Below are 23,659 nucleotides of genomic sequence, written 5' to 3' on the forward strand. Positions count from 1 at the left end.
GATAGATAGATAGATAGATAGATAGATAGATAGATAGATAGATAGATAGATAGATAGATAGATAGATAGATAGATAGATAGATAGATAGATAGATAGATAGATAGATAGATAGATAGATAGATAGATAGATAGATAGATAGATAGATAGATAGATAGATAGATAGATAGATAGATAGATAGATAGAAGATAGATAGATAGATAGATAGATAGATAGATAGATAGATAGATAGATAGATAGATAGATAGATAGATAGATAGATAGATAGATAGATAGATAGATAGATAGATAGATAGATAGATAGATAGATAGATAGATAGGCTCAACACTGTCTACTTTTGCCTTATGAACAGCTCTGACTAACCCAAGGGCACTTAGCTTCCTTGGGTAATGTAACTGCATAACTTTAAAATAAATATGAGAACATCGATGCTTGCAGCTTGAAAAAACATTGCTTTTATGGATTTGACTGGCCTGGGAAAAAATTATTTCAAATATTTAGTAGAAGCAAAATGAATGAGTGTTTAACCTTGGAGCTACACACGCACACATTCATACAAACACCTACGCATCCTCTGTACCTCTGTGATATTGGAAGTATTTTTTTTTTCTTCCCTTGAAAAAAAACATGAAATTAAAATGAATAATAATACAAAGAACATTCTTCAGAGCTGTGAGCTTTGAGGTCCAAGTTCACATGTTGTGCTTTCATTCCTTCTCTGGCATAAAAGAAACATCAGAAACGTCTGCAAAACTGCTTTTAGGAGGCCTGCAGTCCACTGACAAGGCAGGAAGGGACAGTCAGCTCAGGCTTGATGCCAACAGCGTCCCTAACAGTGAAAGGATAATGTTTGGAAATAATTTTCACACAAAGAAAATCATTCTGAGATTATTTTTCTTGTTGTTCAAGCCAAGTTTACGAGAGGAATCTGTTGGAAAGAATGTTTTTTTTTCCCCTCTTCTTCCTTTTGTGTTCTGCTGCCATTTTTTTTCTATTTATTCTGTGCCAACATTCAAATGGATTTGCTTTAAAACAAAGTGCAAGAATTTAAGAGGATCAACAAATCTAGGGCTATGGGTGTCGTTAGAAATTTTTTAAGTAGCTTAAAGGTTGATTAATTTTAAGAAATTATTTCATTCGATTATGTGAATGACAAATGTTACACGCATAATTTAAGCTTTTTTCATTAAATAAAGAAATTAATCTCTGTAAAATGACTTTTTTGTATTTCTCTTTTATATTTGTAGATCTGTAACTTGTCACACAAACTACAAAATAAAGTGATATGTAAGGGAGGTAAAGTACTTTTTTACAGCTTTGGAACTGTTGTTAACTTTGCAAGTTAGCTGTCTGATTAGGTTCAATTTCTCTGTGTTTTAAACGGTGTTAGGGTGAACACCAGCTTCCTTTTGCACAGCGACTTAATTTTGGGGAAATCATTTGTAAAGCCACAGCAGGGACTGTAATCCGTACAGCAGCAGCTCTATTGAGGCATAGCGAGGTAATTGGTTACTGGACTTAAGCTTATGGGCTCCTTGATAGGGCTTGGGCATGTTGCAAAGACTTTAGACAAGGTCTCCTGAGAATCCCAATTAAAAAGCAGAATGCAGAATATGGGTTTTGTAAGAAAGGAGACAAGCTCTGGTGCTTTGGAAAGCAGTCCGTGCCTTGTTGAGAGAGAAAGAAAGTTGCATTGATTTTATGTGTCAGTAGAGTTTTCAGGTTTTTTATTATTTAATGAGAAAAGACATGAAAGTGGTGTTTTGCTCATTTTAAAGGATCAAAAGACATGTTTTGTCATCTGAAACTGGATTCTTTCTATCTTTGTGCAAATTCTACAAAATCTCACAAATGAAGCATTGCGATATGCATACATTAAAGACACTGCCAACACAAATTGGCCAAACAATTTTTTATGTATTAAAATACCCCTATTGTTGAGTATTTTGTTTTTGGGTACAGCAGAGGTTCTGTTTTTTTGTTGTTTTTTTAATAATACTTTCTTAGATAAAAAGGTGCAACAATGATAAACTGTAGGTGTTTGTTTTAGTTGATGTCTAAAATAGGGTTTGGATTTTTTACTTAATTCTCATCATTTGACCTATTTAATTAAAATTTAAACATTTAAACATTTTTCTGAAGAAAAATTTTTTTTTGTTTTTATATTTCAAATTTAGGGTTCAATTAAGGACTTTCTCAGACAAATCTTCATTCCTGAATTTAGTCTGAGGTAACTACTTTACGTTCAGACAGACTAGCTTAGAATAGCTCAGAGCTCAACATCAGTCCAAGAAAAACAAGAAGTTTACCATAATAAACTTTTTTAAGAACAAGGAATTTCAACTGACAGGCTTTTAGTTATATTTTGGCTTTTAGTAAGCCACATCGGAGGTCTCTGCCTCAGCTTCTTCTCTGTTGCCTGGGAATTGGGGCTCTGAAACGTGACTCCGGAAACTTAACACCAGCTTGGATCTGGTGTCAGTGTCGGGTTGGAGCCAGCTGCATTTTCATTCCACCTTATGTTTAGTTGTATGAGTGCACCAAGCTGTGAACGTGTAATATTATCACATCCACACTTGATGAGTAGAAGATAGACATCCTGGGCAGTGATTGCCCACTGCGACAAAAGCAGGAGCTTGGCAGGAAGCATCCGCACAACCTGATCCCTGAATTACAGTGACAAACTGAAGTTTGTTCTGCAAAATTTACTTCCTTTCTTCAAAACTGAAAAGTTGTGAGATATTCGAGTTCATGGAAGAAGACATTTGTGCAAACAGTTTGTGTGGCTGGATTGGGTGTCAGCCAGGTTTTAGCCTATTGTTTACTGCCGCACTCTCTTTCCAGGTGGCACAGAAATTTAAACCCACCTCTGGTCACAAGCAAAGAGGATGACGTCCGGTAGAGTCCAGATCAGTCTAACTCAGCTTTAAGACTCCTTTTGGAGAAGACGTCTAAGACAGGAAGATTAAAAAGTCTTTAAGAAGTACAACTTTCTGACAGGTAAGCGAATATGACTGCATCTTATTTTTCATGTTTTTATTGAGCTTCACAGTCATTAATATCTAAAGCACTTCCATTCAATAAGCCCTTTTTTTTTGTTCTCCTCTAAAAGATAGTTTGAGTCAGAAAATTCATATAGTTCTAACTCTTTGAATTAAATGATTTATTATGAGTAAACCCTTCCCTTCAGTTGCCACATGGAGCCAAAGTCTTCTGCTGATTTCAGCGGAGTTCCTGCCTGGGGGTGTGGAGGAACAATACCTGCGTAGGTTCGGGTTTGATCAACACAGGAAGACACTAACAGAATCACTGACCGCTGTAGCGTTTTCATTTTCTGTTGTTTTATTTTTTCAGACACATCGGCACTCAACCATCCCACACCAGCACTGTCAGAAAAAAAAGCAACACTCGCCTCAATGACCAACTGTGAGTTGTCGTTCAGTCGTCATGGATAAACTGATTGTGAAATTTCAAAAAATACGACGGCGTTTCTGATAATGTAAGAAAAAGGTTGTATTTTTTCCCCCAGCATACCAAAACCAACTGATATAAATTTATTGTGAGTATATTTCATCTAGAAAGAAATGCTTGCGTTTTACACTTCTTCCCACACCTTTTTCTAGGTAAACTGTGTAATTACTCTTGATTGTTTATTCTTTTATAGCGAGAGAATGATAAAGACTGCTACGCTGAAAGAGCATCCTTACGCATCGCATATTTCTCGGTTTGCCATGTTCCCCTCGTTCCTCTCCCCGGATGACCTGGAGAGGGGAGTCAGAGCGGCTTCACAGAGATTCATAAACCCTCTCATTCCAAACAAACCTCCTGACGTCACTTTACTCAGCAAAACTATAGGTGAGAAATTGTTGTAATACATTCCTGCAGAAGAATGTTTTTTTTTTTTTTTTTTTTTTAAATACATGCACAGATGGATCTGTCATGATCTGTATATTTATGTGCTTTAGTTTTCCCCTGATCATTCCTGGGTCATTTATTATTGTTGTTTTTCTGGAGCTTAGTGTTTGGCTTTTTCTAATTGGATTAATTTTATTAGTTCAGTTACCTTGATGTTAATTGATCTTCTTCCTTGATGTTAATTGATCTTCTTCCTTGATGTTAATTGATCTTCTTCCTTTGGGATTCTCCCCTCGCTGCCCTGCATCCCTGTGATAAGACTCAGCTAGTTTCTATGTCACACTTCAGTCTGTTCAGTTTTTAAACTTCCTGTTTCTCTTCCATCCACTCTAGTTACTTGTCTCACTTTTGCCTTTTGTCCAGCTGCGAGTTTTGTTATAATTTAAGATTAAATCGTAGAAACTCTCTAAGTTACTCACATTGTCAAACACCAACCTTGACAAGTTAATGAAAACTTAGACATGGTTTAAGGACAATCACACAACTGCAACAAACAGATCAAGCAAATACTTAAGATATCTAAACTTCTGTTTTTTTTATTTCTACTGAAAATGTAAACCAAGGAATTCAATCTGAAAAAAAAAAATCTTATGTTTTTTTGTAAAAAATATGTAATTGAAGCTATTTGCGAGCGAGGGTTATATTAGGACACCCCAAAGAAGTCCCACATAAAATGGTTAAAATCACATACAGGTGATTTAAAGAAGGATTTACCTTGTTCAAACTTCCGACATTTCTTAGTGTCCGCTTCTCACTGTGAAATTATGAGAGAACATCATATGGAGGCACCTGTGGTTTTTGAATAGACAGGTGCCTCATTGCTAACTGTGCTACCTGTTAATTCATTTCATCCCACAGGAGGTCCATACCGACATGAAATTTTGGAAAACCCAGTTAAATCCAGAAAAAAGGCCATTTCATGGACAGGAGAAAATGGATTTTTGGATGTAAGCATTTAACACATGCAACATTTTTGCTCAATAATAATACCAAATATAACGAAGCCAAGATTTACCCTCCATCATTTTACACCAGCATTCAAGACCAGTAAAAGGGGAGAGACAGATTTTCTACCCAGCTCCTCCAAAAACAATACTGCCCAACCCAAAACTCAGACACTGGGATCTGTCATTATCAGAGCGCACAAGCAACATTCTGAGAAACCTGGAGAGGAAACTTTGGATCACGTCTTATCAGATGGACTTTACTGGTGAGAAGCCAGAAGGATTTTCATTAGAAATCTGGATGTACATCAACACAGATTTGAATCTTATCATTTTCTAAAGCTTCAAGTGACCAAGTGATTTAAATGTTGCAGGATCGGGGCCTGCAAACCCTTTAAAGACCGATGATTTTAAGGAGAAAACAATCACTCTCACTGGGATTAATTCACACTCTGCACCTCTAGTAAGCCACATTTTACAATTTTGTCAGTCATGTGTAAAACTGAAATGCTGATGCTTTTTTTTTTCTTACAGAGAGAATCGTCCTATCCTGTGTTTGTTCCATCAAAACCCAAAGCAGGACGTAGACAAAGACTGCAGACAAAACGCAGTGACAGGCCCAATTTTGCTAATCTCCGAATGTCAAATTTAAATCAAAGCACTGCTCCATCTTCCATATACCAAAAACAGCCGCAACAACTTATGGATAATTATTACAAAGCAACAGATATGAGACAAATGGGTCATAGTCAATCAGAGTCCGAAACTGGCCTAATAGATGTGCAGCATACTGATTCATCCCTGGAGATCTTACAGGAAAGGGCTGTTGATCATGGCAGAGAAAGGGAAAACCGCAAAATTCAATTCAATGAAAGTTTAATGCAAGAATCTGAATCAAAAAGCAGCGAAGGTGCTACCGTTCAACAATTTAACCTGAGCAGCGAGTCTTCTTTCCAACGAGAGGCAAAAGTGAAGCCGCAGACAAACTCAATGGAGCTGCAGAAAGAAGATCCACAAATCAAAAAGCAACCTCTCAGAGTTGGAAATACACTCAGCTCTGAATTACATGATGCATCGTCAAATAAAGAGGACGATGCGACAAAAGGCAGTGAGTTGCTAAGCTCTCTTCCTAAAGTCTCTATCCTGCCGCGGAGTTCTGTCTTTTCGGGTATTCCCTCAAACACCTTTGAGACTCCAGGAAGAACGGGTGCAAACCTCACCCTTCTAGACCTCCAAAACTCATTCAGTAAGTCAGAGGCACATCGAAGATTCAACAACTCCATCACACATGCTGCTGTGGACCTGAGGGACAATGTAGTCACTGGGAAGAGACACAACTTTTATGGGATTAACTGCAACCATATTCATGGGTGAATATGAACATTGACTTTCCAGCTAATTGAAAATAATGTTTTCAAATGGACTCAGTCACAGATTTGTTTGAGTCAAGTCAAGCAACCTCTGTTATTAGTTATTATACATGGTTGTTCTGAATGTGTTTCGTAAGAGATAGCCTTTCATTACAACATCTGGAAATTAGATGTGTGAAAAAAGCCGCTGCACTAAGTGCAATATTAGTCGTCCTCTACAACTGCCTTTGAATGCCGTGAACATTTTGTCACCTAGCAACAAGCTTTGCAAAACTACAGCCTTTTGTATTTGAAAAAGAGTCTCGTCTCTGACTCAGTCATACAGAAATATTTTGATCTAATTTGTTTCGTAATGACATAACACTGACGTTACGCCCTGCTGGATGGCACGCCTCTGCCTATTGTTACTTTTTAATGACACTTTGGAATTTTATTTACTGTTTGCAGTTTTTTTGTGTAGTCACAGATCCGTCTATTTTCCTATCATCACTGACTAGTTTCAGATCAAGATGCTCCCACTGTCGTGTTTCAGTGTAAGAATGGAGTGCATCCACAACTTGCATAACAAAATCATTCCCATATTATTATGGTTCCACCTCCTTTACTTTGGGTATTTTTCTGCATCTTTGCTGCATCTTTGCTGCTGTTAAAGAAGTTCGTCTCCACAGCATGATGCTGTGCCCTTTTTTGTTTTAATTTGTCTGCAGTTCTGCTATGTTTTCTCTGTATTTGGGTGATTGGATGAACTCGCCCTGAGACATAGCCCTGGCTTTGAAATATTGCTTTATGGCCTGATCCTGCTTTTAATTTCTGAATTGTTGAATCTTTGATATCTGGTCTTTATGGTGCTGTTTGGTCACTAATAAATCACTGAACTATCTCCAGAACATCTCCACTTATACTGAGACCAAATGACACACAGTTGAACCACATAAGGGGTTCTAAGTAAAGAAATAAAAACAAATGTTTTTTTCTCGTACTTCACGAATGAGCACATTTTTGTGCTGCTTTGTCAAGTAACATCGGAGGTAAATAAATTCAAGTTTGAGAGCGTAACATGGCAACTCTGCAAGGGCTCTGGGTGCAACCCTAAAAGCCTAAATAAAATCCCTACACTTTCTTCTATAGGAATCCTCAGAGAATGTTGCTTCTTTCAAACTCACACTGAATGTTGGAAAAGCTCTAAGTCCATTAAGATGAACAGATGTCTTCTTGGTTCCAACAAATAGCCATTTAACATGGATGAAAAGAAATAAATGAACAAGATTATGTTTTTTTTCTAAGTCAACCCGAGTGGACCACAGAGAGCTGTGCTGTGCTGCATTCCTCTGTAAAGAAATTCAGCTCTTTGAGATACAGATTAGGTGCTGCAGCAACCTTCAAACTCGTAATAAAAAAAAAAGCGTGAGAAGCAAAAATGTGCTCCTTTGCTCTTAGTCTGTTGCAGCCAAGCAGACTGGCGTAAAAGGCTTTTATTTTTTTTTTTCTATAGCTGACAGTCCTTGAGAATCAAAGCCTGCAGCCAGAAGTGATAGAAAAAGCTCCCTTATTATTTTTCATGAAGACCTCTGGAAGAAATACAACAGAATCTGAAGCAAAAAGAACATGTTTTGATGATGACTGCAAGCAGGTCTGCTTATGAAGCCTCTATTTAAGTGTTGCCTTGCTGAATTGTCTTGTTATGTCTACTTTTGTGCATCAAGAAAAAACAAATTAAATATAACACATTCTTTAAATGTGTGTTTGTTTTCTTTTTTTAAAAAAAAGAACTAGATTTGTAATTCAGAGTTTTCTGTTCATAAGACACCCCAACCATTCATTTCCTGAACGGTTGGTTTTCTTTTAATTATAATCTTGGCGTTTGTAATTTCCGAAAGGTTGCAAATCGTTCATTTATCCAGCAGGCGGCAGCACAGGATAACATCCAGCTGCTCCTGCAATTCTGAAATAGTTTGTGTCGCACTCAGCTCGTTTGGTTTAACATAATGCTTGACAAAATTAAACAAATAGACAAGGAAATTGGTAGCAGCAGTAGAAGCAGTAGCATCATTATTGTTTTTGCTGTTGTATTTGACATCTGATAAATATAAAACATGATTTTTCTGTATAACTATCTCCAGTATGAAATGACAAGTAAGAGGAGGGTTAAATTAATTTGGATTGATTTTTTTCTTTCTTTCTTTCTGCTGTTTGAGTGTTAGTGGGGGGCTCCTTCACTAAACGTCACGGAAAAGATGCTGCCAAAGATGAAGATCCCGCCTCCTTTGAGACGACTAGGAACTAAAGACTTGATTTAATTGGACCTTGTCTCCCTCCGTCACGCTGCTGCTCCTCACAGCGGTGGAGAAATTGATGCTTTCAGAGGGAAAGAGCGCTGCATGTGAGTGCATGTCACCCGGCAGAACTGCTTCAGGCTCCGTTTTGCTCGCTCTGCGATTTTGACATGCAAGTCTCCTCACTGGCTGCAGCTTTGTAACCCGCATCTGACCCATCTGGACTTTCAAGGTGAGTGATGTCAGCTTGTTGGAGTCTCTTTTTGCCTTTCCTCCACATGAAGGGCATTTTGGGTTCAGTTTTCATTGCAGTTTGAATATAACCTCTCTAAGTTCTCAAAGTAAAACTATTAAGTCAGACAAACTCGTAATAAAGTGCTTAAGGTCAAGAGAAGTACAGTAAAGCTTCATGTAAAAGCCTGTGGCGCTTCCTGAGCAGCAGATATTTTGTGAAGATGATCTGTGGTTCAGCCTGTAAGCACCAATAGATAATTTTTTTTTTAGTCTCCATGGTTACTCTGTGCCACCCCTACTCCTCTGAATGAAATGAAGAAATGAAGTGTTGGATGAAACACGGCAACCTGCTGTTTCCCATGTAAAGCTAAAACAGTTCAGCGGAGATGAACAAGTCTGAACCCACAAGGTAAAAATAGTGAACCGGCTTCAGTGTGATCTTATGTCATGCTGAGAGGATGTAGGTGTGCGATGGTGAACATACAGAAGATCTCGTCAGGGCGTCTCTTCCTTCCTGCATGGTGTTCAATGACAAACTAGGAGTTTTAGTGTTTCGTTGAGTTACATCAGAGATTTCAGATGGAAATGATTAATATGTTGACAGCGTTTATTGATATGGAACATAATTTGGTTGAAAGGTTTACGTGAACTCATTATAGGTATGGCTGTTATAAATTTGGAAGTTTTAACTTTTTTTTTTAGGCTGAATGACAACAGGATCATATACAAACAGGCTTAAATATATAAAAGTACATTTTTACCTAATTAAATATACTGGACTTGGGCACCACAGTTTCCCATAGTTTGAATTCCTAATTTTGATTCTTGAAAAATATTCTCACTGTCACTATGACAGCTTTAGTCAGATGTTGAACACAATTGGATGTTCCAACAAGTCAATAATTCAGAGTAATTATGACTAATTTCTAATATGATTAATGGCGGCTAGCCTCTGGAAAGACCACATGCTTATGTTCTGGATCCACGTCAACTAAATAGCCCATTTAAAAAAAGTGTATCGATTCTAAATAAAAAGAATGCTTAAACATTTCACCACAAAAAGTATAACCCAAACATACACAATAAGCACTTTAAACGTCAGACTGGAAAAATAGTTTTGAAACTAGTGACTCATCTGTTTAATGAGATGTTTGTAATTTTAGGACTTGCGTCCTCGAAGCTCTCTTGGGTGTTGCCATCAGGGGAGGCTTACCAGGTGCTGTGTCTGTTCAAACATGTTGTGGACTTAATAAAGACCTCCCTATAATTCAGAGAAAAAAACTGTGCCTCTCAAAGAGAGAAGATGATTGTACCTCTCTCAAAGAGCAAAACATTCAGTTTCTAGTAGATGTTCTAGAAAAGACGTGCGCCTACCTGCAGCAAAAACGTTCTACAAATTATTGATGCAGCACACCAAATGCACACAGCACTTTTCACATTTCTGTTTGCGAGTTTGGAGAAACCTTCTTCCTTCTGATGCAAGTTTCCACTAAGTTTGATTTCATCTATCTCACAAAGTTCCAAGAAAATACATTGTAGTTATATTGTGACGAAATGAGAACAAGTTAAAAGGGTATGATAACTCATACTTTGTCAGAGGTATTGCACTTTCTCACTTTTCTAGTGTTTGTTGTGAGTCAGAACTTGGGAGCTTGTTTGTCTGTGCTTTCTATTTTTCTGTCCTCAGAACATTTTCCCCTGTGGGTCTGTGTGGTATGTTTGGTGGCCAGTTGGCCTTCCCTGTGTTTTGTCTCTCCTTGCCTTAGCCTCAAGTCAAACAGTCAAAATGAGGCTGTGCAGGAGAGGAGTCAATAGAATTTGTAGAATTTGAGGAATGTTACAAAGGAGAAAACAGTTGAGGACATGGTGTTTCATGAGTGTCACCTCTGTTTATTTTTGTATTGAGTCTCGCTGCAGCTTGTGGGTCACCTGCTGTGTGCTGTTCTCCTCCAGAGAATTCATTGTCATGCAGATTTAATGGCTTATAAAGCCAAACACTCAATAACTGAGCAGGAATAATAGAAACAAACTGCAAAGTACAAATACTTTTAGTGATTCAGCCACAGCGCTGTAAATTATACAGTGGTCTGCACAGTCTTCTGAAGATCTGCCAAGTAAAAGGTGAATAATGCAGAAAGAGGATTAAAAAAACAACCAAACAGCTGAACTTAGCATGTGGCAGGTGTTAGTTCTCTCCTTGCGTGGGCAGGAGGACTAAGTAAAGTAGTCCTTTAATTCCATGCACAAACATATTCATGTGATATGAGACTTCCACTGAAGGAACTACATCATTGGATTCATTATGTATGTTGTATTTTTATTGCTATTTTGAGACATTAAGATATTGGAACCATTTGCAGAAAATAATGTTATTTTCTTTTTTAAAGCAAGCGACTTATCAATCCTGATTTCTTCGATATTGTTAGATAAGTAGTACCAGGTCTTTAATGGCAGGCTGCTTGCCTCCTCAGCCTTCTCCAGGCATCAGAGAGACTGAAGGATGCTTCAGGGCTGATTTCATAACTTCTTCCCCGACTGCCAGATATCAGCATCAAATTTTTACAAGGATGGCTCCAGCAGTGGCATTATGCTTAAATACATTAGCACTCTCCACCAGGCCATTAAAAATTTTGAATATTAAAATATTAACACCGTGTTAAAGTTCCTTTACAACACAGACAAACATCTGTATTGTAAATAATTTAAAATAAATAATTCAGTCACTTCAGGATCAGTTTTATATCTCATAATATTGCAAATACACAATAATTCTTTTAGTTGTCTTTGGTTGGTCTTTTGGCAATTTGAAAATAAAATCATACATTTCAAATCTTAATGCTACAGATCCAAAAAATAAAAACAAATTGGATCTGTTGCCAACACTGAAACTTTCATTTTAAACGTTTTGCAGTATGTGGTATAGATTCAAGGTGTGGGTTAGTTACTGGTACTGAAACATGTAAATATTTTTTGTCATATTCTTATAGTTTCCCTGCTCCTTCCTACTGACACTTAGCTGGGTAATAGAAAGCTCCTTCTCTTTTCCCTTGCTTCCTATTTGAAGATAGATATGTATATCGAGAGAGACAATATTACATTTATGAGACTTCTTGACCAGATCTGATCGGTGGACAGCTGGTGCTCAGAGTTTTATGGTGCTCAGAGTTTTATAGTGAGGTTCTCTCTCCAAATGTCTGGGTCAAAGACTGAACTTAGGTTAACTTAATAAAATTCTGTAAAACTTGTCACATATCAAAAATTTAATTAAAGACTTCATCAGTTGTTCAGTTGGAAGGACGACAATTTAGAACTCTGCATCAACTATGTGAATCTAAATGTGTAGGATGCACAGATTTAAAAAATGTTGCACCTTATATTGAGCTTTTGGGGAGCTCTGTGGTTTAAGTCAAAAATATGCAAATGAATTGTTATCAAAAATTTCCAGTTAATTTGACAGTGGTGTGATGAGGGTTTGAGGACAATTGTACAGATTGCAATCAGTCAGACCTTATATAGCTCATCTATGTGGTCAACACTATCAAAAGTTGTTTAGATGTAGTAATGCCAGTGATTTGTTCTTATCCATGTCGTCTCTATGGTTATTTAAGCATTTTACGTAAAAAAAAAAAAAGAGGAGTATCTTAAACCTTTTCTTTCTTATCTCTAGGAAATAAAAATAGTCCACCATATGGTGAACATTTGGTTTGGGGATTAAGAGATTTTCTTACTCTGAACCACATTTGATAACTGAACCAAATTGGGTCAATAAAAGTTTGCACTTAAAAACCAAACTCCAGAAAGGCCCTGAGTTGATGAACTGCAAAGAAAACAAAGTCCTGAAAATAAAAATAAAAAAAATGAAACTGAACCACAAAAACACAAAACCATTCAGAGCTGCTGTCATCATTTTATGATTTTTGCTTTTGATTCTGTAACTTTCCAACTTCTTAGATATGCCTTATCAGAGATAGTTTTATGCTGCAGATTCATTCTTGCAGTGCACTTAGTCAAAAATTGCTTTGCTAATGTAACTCACAGAGCTCAGTCTTGCTATAAAAAATAGAAAACTGGGTCAGATAGACACTTCATCTTTGTCTGTCCATAAATGGACATCATTGAAAAAAATGCTGCCATTACCTAAATCTACTCCAAGGACAAACAGCTTGTCGCAGTGCAGATGTTATTTCAGGGTTTTTTTGTGATGTTCCACCTCCTTGGCCTTTAACAGTGATGGATTGTTATGTTGATCTGTGGATTAGTATCAGTGCTGCTACACTGGTATCACAACTTTTAATTAAAAAAAAAAAAACTGCAGGTAGGCCAAGTTTCAGAACAAGGAGCATTTTCCACCCTTCTGTTCAGCTCTTTCTCCCCCTGCTCTTTGGTGAGTGTTTGTTGAACTGAGCCGCAGCTCCTCTGTGTCCTTATGAGCTGGTGTTGAATTATGAGGCTGTCAGGCTTCCCCCTCACTGTGTGTGTAACAAAGGAAAGGACCTCTGCCACATTCGGGGCTGACAACAGAGTAAGCGGACAAGAGAAAGAGAGAGAGAGAGCGAGAGGAGGCTGAGGAGCGGAGAGGCTCCGTGACGAGGATGTGGTTGTTTAACAGGATGCAGTGCGGTGCTTGTCAGTGTGTGATACAACACCTCTCGTATGTCTCGCAGTTTTAGACATGAATGAATATACATCCTCCATGGCAACTTAGTGAGGACTGACTGCTTTAGTCACTCTTGGATCAGTCTGAGCTGAACTCTGGAACGTGTGATTCAAGGTATTCATATTTCTTGAACTACTCATTGTTTTTGTGAGCCACAAACACAAACTTCAGTGTATTTTGAGGGGATTTTATGTGATTGACTGACACAAAGTATCACATAACCAAGAAGTGGAAGAGAATATGTAGTTGTCAATGTTTTTACAAATACATATTTGAAATTGTGAATATGTATTTGTGACTGAATCTTTTACTGCAGTTACAGTTGAATCAGTTTTATGTCTTATCCATATTCTCATTGATATGAGAATATCATCTTTGGGACAGATCTGAGATTGGGTGGGAAGCATCAGTGTATTTAAATTTTTATGTCTTGCTTTCCACTGATTCTTAATTAGTCAGAACTTTGACTGGACCAGTCCAACAATGTGGGCCAATATGCTTTGACTTACATTTACAACAATAATTCAGTAAAAACATCAAATAAAGGATCTCAGATATTGGCCCCTTCATGATTCTATTATAATGATTATCTGTAGGTGACATCAGTTACAGATAAGCTCAAACATCTTTAGAAAGCCTTTACCAGAGAATCCCAGCCTTCCTAACACTATATTCTATAAAACGTGGTTGATCCATGCAAAATAGAGAGAGTGTATAGCACATTTCCACCAAAGCAAGATCGTAAGCTGGGCAGTAGAAGCAACAGAGGAATGTGCTTCAGCTGGAAGTGGATCTGGACGTGCTGTAATGTTATATCCTTTTGCTAATGTATCAAAATATAGTAGTCCAGAAATCCCGTAATTTGAGGCAGTGCTGACACATGTGTACAAGGTCAACAGGAAGTCATCTGTGCCAGGATACATTTTAGATAGTTTATGATTTATGTAATAGAGCTGGTGTGTGAGTTCACACTTATTCCCCCCACAGCAGGCACAGATGCAGGACTGATGAACCAATTTAGTTTTCCAAAAAGTCATCTCCAGTAGCGATGCCCAATATTGTTTCATTTCAAACAATGTGAAAAACAATTTACTTTTTCATAAATAAGCTTACTTTGTGTTGCTTTATCACATAGAATTTCAACAAAATACATTAAAGTTAATAGTTGTAATGTGATTTTTTTTTCTATAAAATTGAGAAACTTTTTTTTTTCTGCGTGTCTTATTTCTGGAGTGGCTCCCTCTTTTACTGGCAACTTTTCACCGAGATGCCTTCAAGCAGAACAGGGACACGCATCGCCATCTGTGCATCTCTTTCAGAAGAGGTGTGGCACACAAACACACTGATGCACAAGAGACTTTGGGCTGCTGAGAATGACCCTGCCTGCTCAGGAGATGGTCTTCTGAATAATGAATCTCATGCTGGAACTGAGCCAGTTTTTTTGTTTGCTTTGGTCATTTGGGTTAATGGGATCTTACTGTGACGACCTGTGCAACCGGCTAAATAAGACACAGTCATTTTGCAGAAATGTTTTGAATTCGGTGGAAAAAAATCAATGTTGTTTTCTGCTCCAGAGAAAATCCTAATTTCTTTATAGAAATTCTTCTTTTTTCCCCATATGGGTGACTAACCAGAAAAACTTAAGGAGTTAGCTGACTCAGACAGAAGCCGTTATTTATCCTCTTCGACTGATTGCAGCCCCTTAAAGGAAAGTCCAATCATATTTTTGAGTGACACAGCATGAGCAACTGTGTGTCTGAATATTTCTATCTCCTGCTCTCCTGCTGTTTCTAATCACTCCTAGCATTGGTGATGATGCTATCCTCCTCTTATGATATTTGCATAATAAAAGCATGTGGGAGCCACCCAGCATCATATCAGTCACTACTATATTATTTATCCCAAAGAAGACAAAAATGTTTTGAAATTTCTCATTGTTCCCTCATTGACTGACTGGATGAGACGGTGCTTTTGGATGATTTAATTCCAACTATCAAAACAACATAAAGTCTACCTGGAGACAGAGTATACACACACTAATATAAATATGCAGTTCTGCTCTTGTATTGTTCAATATTACTCTGTCAGTTTTGAAAAGCGAGCAAATCCATTCCCCTTTCTGCTTTGTATGAAATCTGTCAGTCATAGAGTGAAAGCCAGGAAAAGAACCACACATTTTCTTTCAAACTCTATACAAAGTATTAAATCCTAGGTGTTGCGACAGTGCTTCAGATTTCTTTAAGTTATATTTCCAAGACATTATTTCCCCATTGCACTCAAGAAACTATGGTTGTAACATTTGCCCTAAATCCACAATGTTTCCTGTTACATTTGTTTAGTGATTTGGATTTTCATTGCAATTCTCAGTTGGGGTGCGTCTTAAAAGAAATACAAACACTGATTTGTTTGACTGATCAAAAACCTTGCACAGTTAGGACAAGGGAGTTTTACTTCAGAGCAAATAATGGTTTTTCTTGTTTAGTTCTTCGCTCAGCAAGAAGAATTTTAATTTAGTTGTTGAGATGTGACATTAATTTGCAAAAGGAGAATGAGCTGGATTGCAGCCAGAGCAGACAGGCTGGCATATTATATTTGATCATGAAACCATGCAGCTCTGAGCCTTGCAAGCATTTTCACTGGATGCGACTCTAAACTAAGGCCTGATTAAGACTTTTGTGATTCTCAAAGTGTGATTATTGGATTGTACAGCTGGACCCTTGACACAGTTGACGGGATTTTTTTGAGACACTGTTTGTACATTTTCATTTATGAATATTTAATGCCACCAAATTTAAAGCGAAACAAACAAGGGTATTGATTTTCACTGGCAACCTCGGATGGAGTGTGGAGGGATTTTTATTTTATTTTATTTTTATTCTCGGCTTTTTGCTGAGATTTTTGCAGATAAAAAATCTTCTGCAATAATTGTCTAATTGTAGTAAATTTTCATTAACAAACAATCCGAATGATTTCTATTAGAATCCATAAGCTGCCTCTGTTATGGCTGCCCTTACACTATTATAGACGCTGTATTTGTACCTTTCATTGATTACTGCCTGTGTGGCACATAACATCTGGAGTACTTGTTTCCTAAAAGCAAGCTGAAATGTGCTTTGTTTTTCTGACTGTGAGATGGGAGGTCTCTGCAGTGTTTATGGTTTCCTCCTAATTTAAAATGCATTTTTAGAAAGAGCTGCTGGCACAAGTTTATGCTATTGTATAAGATACATTTTCCTGTTCCCATTACTATTCATAAGTTGGCATTTTTTTCTCTGGAGCTTGACTCATAAACCTGATTTGAATCTTTTCTTTTCATATTTACTAACTGCTTGAACATCCTGGGGTAAAAAATTCATATTGTAGTCACAGTCTGTAATTGTCCTCTTATCTTTAAGCTTTTCATTTTCTTCTGAAAAATTGTTGTTCTGCATTTCACTAATGGAGAAACAAAGACTAAGTGGCACCAACCCACCCTGGTGATGCACAGTTGTAATGATATTATCGTCATTAAAGTGGTATGATTTAGATAACACATGACAGCTGGGAGTTTCCCACTAAATGAGAAACAATCAGACACTAATTTGTGGTGCTTTGCAAAAGTATCAATATTTCTTGAATGTTTCACATCAATTCAAAGCAGAATAAAACCTGATATGTTGTTTTCCAAGTTTTTGTTTATAGAAATCTGAAAAGTTTGGCTGACATTTATTCAGCTCCTGTTGCTCTTTCACCCGTGAAAAGGAAACGCAAAGAGATCCACAGCTCTGGTGGAAGAATCTGGAAAAAACATTGGACAAGTATTAGTTGTACTTGTTGAACAGATCTGGGGTATATATAACAATGAAAATATGTCTTTCAGCTGAAATCACAGTGAAAGGTAGTTGTAAAAAAGGCTAAATATATATGCACACCTCCCCTTTTGTATTATTTTGCTATAAAAATCCATGCATAATTTTCTTCACACTTTACAATTTATCACTATTTTTCTTACAAAAGGCTATAATTAACTACATTCAGAAAAGTGAAAAAGATAAATGGACACTAGCAGAAATAAATAAATAAATACTCTGCATTCCACCCACTTTACTGACTTTCACATTAATCAGCTTAAGCAAGAGGAATCAGCTGGTGGGCTGCAGAAATAACAATGTTACCTGTGGTATTTGTTTGTCACCTGTGAGCACAACTTAGAAGATCACAGAGGGGCTCAGAGAGACGTTTGACCTGTGAGGCATTACTAAATCAACATTGATTTTCTCCTGCTTCATTCGTTGAGGCATTATCACAAGGCAGCTTCACTTCAAGCTGAATTGCCTGCTAGAACTGGGTTTTCAATCACATATTTATCCGCACTTTGCTTGTCTTTTACATAAATACTGGTTACTTTGTTAAACACCCTCGTAAGGACAGCCCATAGTTATTACATTTTGCATCTTGACAAAAATTTTAGACGTTCTTGTAACTTTTCTTGTATCACATTTACTTCTAGAACTGCTTCAGGTGTTTTTTTCCTCTCCTTCCTAATTACTAAACTCTAGCAGTCTTGTTTTGACTTTCCTCTCATCCTTTCTCAGAAATGAGAGTCCATCCCCACCCAACTTCTCTGAAACACTCACATCTACTGCTAATAGGAGATTAAGTACTGTAATTTCTACAACTTATGACTCTATTTTCGATGAAAGCTTCACTGGAGGGGGTTTGACCAAAAGCCTCTCATTCTGGTGAGTCACATCCTAATGAGGCCCGAAAGCCTGCTGGGCTTGTGTGCTGCTCTTGCAGCCTCTGGAGACGGTGGATAGACAGAGGAACATCTGTAACAGGAACTGCAGAGGAGCAAGACTGGAAGGCTTTTGGCTTATATCTGTGTGCTTGGGACAGCATAAGGAGAGATTAGGCTGAGATTTGCAGAACTCGTAAGCAGGTCTCTCATTTGCCTTTTTCAAAGAACTCCACTAACAGCATCAGCTGTGGAGAAGAACTTTGAAACGTTTTTGGCAATTAAAGATATCAAGGAAAAGCTTGAGGAATATAACACAGAGGCCATATAGCCAATCTCCCTTGATCCCAGTCCAATTGGCCATCGATGAAATTAAACAAAACGAGCCAGATGGGGCCACAGTGCAGAAGGCTTAAAAATATCTCTACCTAAGTTTAAACATTAATTTACATTGCTAGGGTGGCTACCTGCTCACAGATGATGGATGTTTAGAGAAACCAGTTTATTACCTGAACACCTCAACGTTGTGAACCAGAAATAAATCCGGGGAGAGACGATGCGAACAGACTCAGTTAAAAAATATATATTTCAAACATTGTGTTTCAGTCATTGCGGTTTATAGTTCTTCACATTATATGATGTACTTTTATTTTGCTATTTGTTCATATGTTTACAGACAAACTGGCAGGTTCAACATTTTCAGTGCATCACCATGAGATTTAAACTGCATTTATATTTGGCAAGTGCTATTCAGAGTTTTCTTCCACATTGTTGATTGGAAGTCTAGTTATGCCACCCTTTACTGGCTGCACAATTTGTTCTAGTTTTTGCCTATTCCTATTTTCTTAGTGAAAAAAATTAAATAAATTAGGTTAAACTATTCTACAGAAGCTGAGTAAACACACAAAGTGAGAAAATCAAGAAAAGAAGTTAGGTTTTGCTATTTAAGCACGGATGTTGTCCAAGTGTCATGCTGGTTTCTCATTCTGAAACAATAGTGGCTACCGTCCACCCACACATTGCTGAAGTTTTCAAAAGATGTGATCCCCCTCCATGCGCAAACCGTTTATCTTTTTGTCTCTGATGTGGCTTTAAAATGAACACAGGTTTATATGCATTTATATGTCCCTTTGTTTTGTACGACATAGTCATTAAACCTGAGAGAAGATCTACATCAGGGGTTTTACACAGTCTGAAACAGTAATCAGCTGTGAAAAAAAATTGACCACTCTCAAGTAAAGGCCACTAGCACCAATAAAACCTTTTAAGAAAACAAATGTAATTCATTTTAAATGAATAATATTACGCAGTAGACTTTGTCATCTCGCCATGTCGGCCTACATGTTCTCATCTTTCTGTTTTCACTTTTTTCTTCATCCTACCCATGTAAAGTGAAGCAGCATCCATGCATTCATGCTTTCAACACAGCTACTCTGCAAGCAGATGCTTCACTATGAGTGCACAGTGCATGTGATCATCATTGAAACTGGTAGAGTTCTGATGTCTGGTGCTACTGCCTCAATAATGAAAGACTAGAGAATTGAACCTTGAAAGTTGACTGTGTCACAGACCTTTAGTTGGTCTGGTCAGAAGAAAAGTGGATGCATAAATCATACAAATATAGTAAGGAAGCAGCGGATTTACTGAGAGGCAGCATATTGTGCTGTCTAAATCACTGTTGTCTGAATCTTAGCTTTTTTCCCTGACATGGTTTAGTTAATGGTATTCAGAATTAATTGAGCTGGAAAATTTCCTGACATTGTGTCTCCTTTCTGCAGCCAGCCTCTTTGATCTATTGTTGTGGATTCATTCTAAGTGCCTTGTGCTGTTAACCGCAGATTCCGGTTCAGAGACGAAGAACTGGTATGACTTGACCACAAGACATCTTTCTTTATTGTGGCCTCACACTCGAGCATGTGACCAATGTGTAGCTCAAAGATGGCAGATTCAAAGCCAGAGAACACAATCTATTTCAGCACAAAAGTACGAGATAAAATCTTATATCACACAGATTGATTTCTGGCAGAAAATGTTAGTGTTAGTATCTGCATAGAAAATTCTAAAAACTCAGCTTGGTCTATTATTTATTTTTCTTTAGATGAAGGTGTGAGCCGAATGTTGTTTTGCTTTATGTTTAAAGTGAAACTAGGGTAAACAGAAGAGAAATGTCCTTTCATTCTGCGAGTGCATACTCTACACACCAAAGCCACTATAATTAAGAGCCTGAAGACCAGCTGCATCTTGCGTTTTACAGATGGTCCCTTCACACATTAATAAGCAGGGGGTTAATAACCCATAAAATCAATATTTTGTCACATTTTTGGGAAAACTGACCTTCTGCTTGTTCCTGCATGGATGATAAAATATGCAGAAACATTACCTGGATGGTGATCAGCATTCCTTATGTTGTCAAACCACCTCTTAGATCCAATTAACAATACACAGATGTTCTGATTCTGCAAAGTAATGAGCACATTATTTAATAAGGTCCCTGGAATGTGTGGCAGAGGACTCAAGGCTGGCATTTCTTTAAGGCGCCCATTTATTTTCACCCTCTGCTGAAATGATCATTTCATATTTCACTCACAATCTTACATCTCACTGAGAGTCCACACGTGCCACTCGTCTTTAATTTCCACATTGTGGAGATGCAATGTGAAAGGAGTCATAGCAAATGCACGGATCATGTGTCTCAAAGGGAGGATTAATCTTAATTAGAATCTGTTTTTGCCTTCCACTTTATGCTAATGGAATACTATTTGTATGTCTGAAAGAAATGATGGATTTTCTTATTGGTGACTGGATGATAAACTTTAGTTGTTAGTCCACATTTTATATTGGACAGTTCATAATTTCACCACTTCAATATGCAGCAAGCATTTCAAAATGAGGCCACTTTGTATTATAATGGCAGAGAGGAGCTCAATACTTCTCCTCGGTTGTGAGTACAGTATATGCTCCCGCCCTGCTGTTCGTATGCATTTTAAGTGGGAACTTTAGATTCATGGGATCTTAGCTGCTGACAATCCATCACCCTCTGAAAGGGTAAAGTATGAAATATTTAAACCTCTGGTCTCTTCAATTGTACTCTAATTTATGTCCCCCAGTCCTGACATTCGATTTTGCTGTCTCGACACTGAGAGCGGAGTGAAGCTTTCCTCATTAAAGACCACGTTTCTGCTACACTGAGATGGAAAACTTAATCACTTTGAATAACCTTATGCATTTTTAAATGAACGCTAAAAGCCTTTCTAGAAGACTTTCCAATTCACGGCATATTTCTTGCCACTCTCTCTTCTTCTGACTAACTCTTCACCCTCTTTTTCTTACAGCAGGGGAATGATCCAGCTATAGCCTGAACGGGCCAGACGTCAGCAGGATGAGTTCAGAGGATCGCAGCTCAGCCATGTCACAGAAGATCTCCTCCTTATCGAGGAGCAACAGCAGCTCCTCGTCCAAGCACGACAGCCGACAGGTAACAATATTTGAATGTGAGGGGGGGAGGGATGTTTGATAACTGATTTTATCAGCTTGCAGTTTGCATGGTGAATAAGAAGAGACTCTGTATGACTCAGCTGCTCTTCAAATTCCTCATTTGAGCACAAAAATCTTTATTTTGCACTAACTTACCTAAATCAGCTTAGAAAAAATGCCTGTTGCACAAGGTGAGGAAGCGTTGACCTTTTATGACCAAACATGGTCACAAATCTCTGTACAGTACATAGTTAAAGGGTCTTGTCCTCCAGGACTGGGATCTTTTAACTACTTTGTTTATGACAGTGCTAACTTTCTGTTTTTGTTTTGTTTTGCCATGAATGTTCTGTGAACTCAGTGTGCTGCTACCAGGGCCGGCCCAAGACAAAGCAAATTAGGCTTGATAGCGACCTGGAATGGTCCAGTTCAACAGCCAAACATTTGTGGTATAGGGTCTTTGTGTTTGTGTGAAACCAGAGTCCTGCTAATGGCCTGACTATATGACTCTGTTGTGTTGAAGCAGAAACACATCTGTAAGTCGTAGGACGCCAATGCTCGAGGACTGGAGTTGAAGCAATTCCTGTACTGTAACAAGAGAAGGTTTTCGGTGCACCTTTTCAACGGCTTATCAACAGAAGTTAATCAGCAACTCGATGCATTGAGGATGTGGGGTGTTTGCTGTTGGCAGAGAGCTTTGTTCGAGAAACTGGAGCCGGCTTTCCTGGGAATGTTCAAAGAAAGAGAAAATATCCAGTGAGTCACAGTTGTTTGCATTAGGAGAAAATGAAGACTCAAATAACTAGACACATGTCACAAGCAAGACATTCGAAACACCATTCTTAATGCTCAATTGTTGGAGGCTGCTGGTGGTAGGGTGTTTTATTCCCTTCGACCCCTTAGTAACAAGTGAGCCATTTAAAATAAAATTGAGTTTTCTTTACTCCAATGGTCTTTGTAGTCACCAGATCTCAATCCAGTGTAGCATCGTTATGTGAAATTGGAGAGTTGCATCACAGATAGAAACCCTGCTATGTTCAATATCGACCAAATTCTCTTAAGAATGTTTTTAAAAAATAAAAAAAACAACCTTGAAACTTTCTTCTTTTGTGCAATCCACAGCATGCACTCCAAAGAGCGTTGCTACATAAGACGCTCTAGCTGTTATGTTCCGGCTGATCAGTCAGGGCCAGGCAAACAGAAAATCAATTTGAAAGAACAATCAATAGATTTTATATTTTACATTTTTTTGCTTTCATTTTAACGACTACCACAGAACTGACTTCCTTTTCGGGAGATGTAATTCGAGCATTATCCACCAGACAAACTTTTGAGTAATCATTTAATAGGAGTAACAAATAGAGGAGCAGAAAAGATATTTTCATTAACAGAAAACCACAAAAACAAAAATAAATAATAAAAAAAAAGATTCTGCAATTATGCCAGGGGTATGTTTAGATCTCTACTCTGTAAGCTTACATCAGACTAAGCTCCTTATTTTAATTCATGAAAAATGACGTCATGTCCAAATTTAGTAAGGTGTTTAATTTACAAAGGATGTACTGTTTCAATTTGAATCCAAATTAGGAAATGAGTCAGCCGACTTTGTTAGTCAGAAAGGCAGAATGAGGCAGGAGTGATGTAAGTTGGGAGAGATGAACTGAATCAGAGTGGATTTGGACAGTGAATCATGCAGGTGTGGACAGGCCAGAAAGCCTGGGAGTTAAAGGGGAAAAAAGGAGGATTACTGCAAATCCAGCCATCCAAAACATTGAAGTATTAGATTAAGCTCTGAGAGCAGGTGTTTGACTCTCCAACCTGGCAGTGAAGTTGTGGAAGAAGCAGCTGAGACCGCAGGAGATAAGAGTTGGCTTTAGTCTGCGACAGTAGTGCACTTGATCCACCTGTTGCAATCAGCACGAGACACTCAAAGAGAAAGAGGCAATATTCTTGCTTGAAAGCAAGAATATTTAGCAGAGAGTAGAGAATGTAGCAATTTATTTTTCATTGTCATATTAGTCAGAAACTGGAACCAAAAGTGTAGAACATTAAGCTTTGAAGGTCAACACTTGGTCGT

The 23,659-nt window shown here is 37.8% G+C and overlaps 2 protein-coding genes across 4 annotated transcripts in view; both read left to right on the top strand.

Moving 5' to 3' along the window:
* The first annotated feature begins 3,198 nt into the window (after window positions 1-3,198).
* Window positions 3,199-6,234, top strand: LOC129371509 (uncharacterized protein C7orf31). Its single transcript, XM_055048110.1, has 8 exons — window positions 3,199-3,266; window positions 3,356-3,427; window positions 3,531-3,560; window positions 3,666-3,856; window positions 4,775-4,863; window positions 4,952-5,126; window positions 5,235-5,323; window positions 5,395-6,234. The coding sequence occupies exons 1-8, from the start codon at window positions 3,199-3,201 to the stop codon at window positions 6,232-6,234; spliced, it is 1,554 nt and encodes a 517-aa protein (XP_054904085.1).
* A 2,371-nt stretch (window positions 6,235-8,605) lies between these two features.
* The window catches only part of osbpl3b (oxysterol binding protein-like 3b), a 37,767-nt gene continuing 22,713 nt past the window's right edge, over window positions 8,606-23,659 (top strand). For 2 of the 3 annotated variants that reach the window (XM_055048064.1, XM_055048066.1), the window contains exons 1-2: window positions 8,606-8,735; window positions 21,444-21,586. In XM_055048064.1, the coding sequence (XP_054904039.1) occupies window positions 21,491-21,586 (96 nt within the window). In that variant the 5' untranslated portion in view covers window positions 8,606-8,735; window positions 21,444-21,490. Of the gene's footprint in view, window positions 8,736-9,080; window positions 9,147-21,443; window positions 21,587-23,659 lie in introns of those variants that run through there. The other variant, XM_055048065.1, reaches the window with a different exon arrangement.

The sequence above is a fragment of the Poeciliopsis prolifica genome, unplaced genomic scaffold, assembly GCF_027474105.1.
Source record: "Poeciliopsis prolifica strain line A6 unplaced genomic scaffold, Auburn_PproV2 SCAFFOLD026, whole genome shotgun sequence".
Lineage (NCBI taxonomy): Eukaryota > Metazoa > Chordata > Actinopteri > Cyprinodontiformes > Poeciliidae > Poeciliopsis > Poeciliopsis prolifica.

Excerpts from the sequence above, each read along its gene's own strand:
- LOC129371509 (XM_055048110.1), top strand. The coding sequence starts at position 3,199 with ATGGAGCCAAAGTCTTCTGCTGATTTCAGCGGAGTTCCTGCCTGGGGG. Across the intron at positions 3,428-3,530 it reads ACTCGCCTCAATGACCAACT|CATACCAAAACCAACTGATA; the intron begins GTGAGTTGTCGT and ends TTTTTCCCCCAG. Across the intron at positions 3,561-3,665 it reads CCAACTGATATAAATTTATT|CGAGAGAATGATAAAGACTG; the intron begins GTGAGTATATTT and ends ATTCTTTTATAG.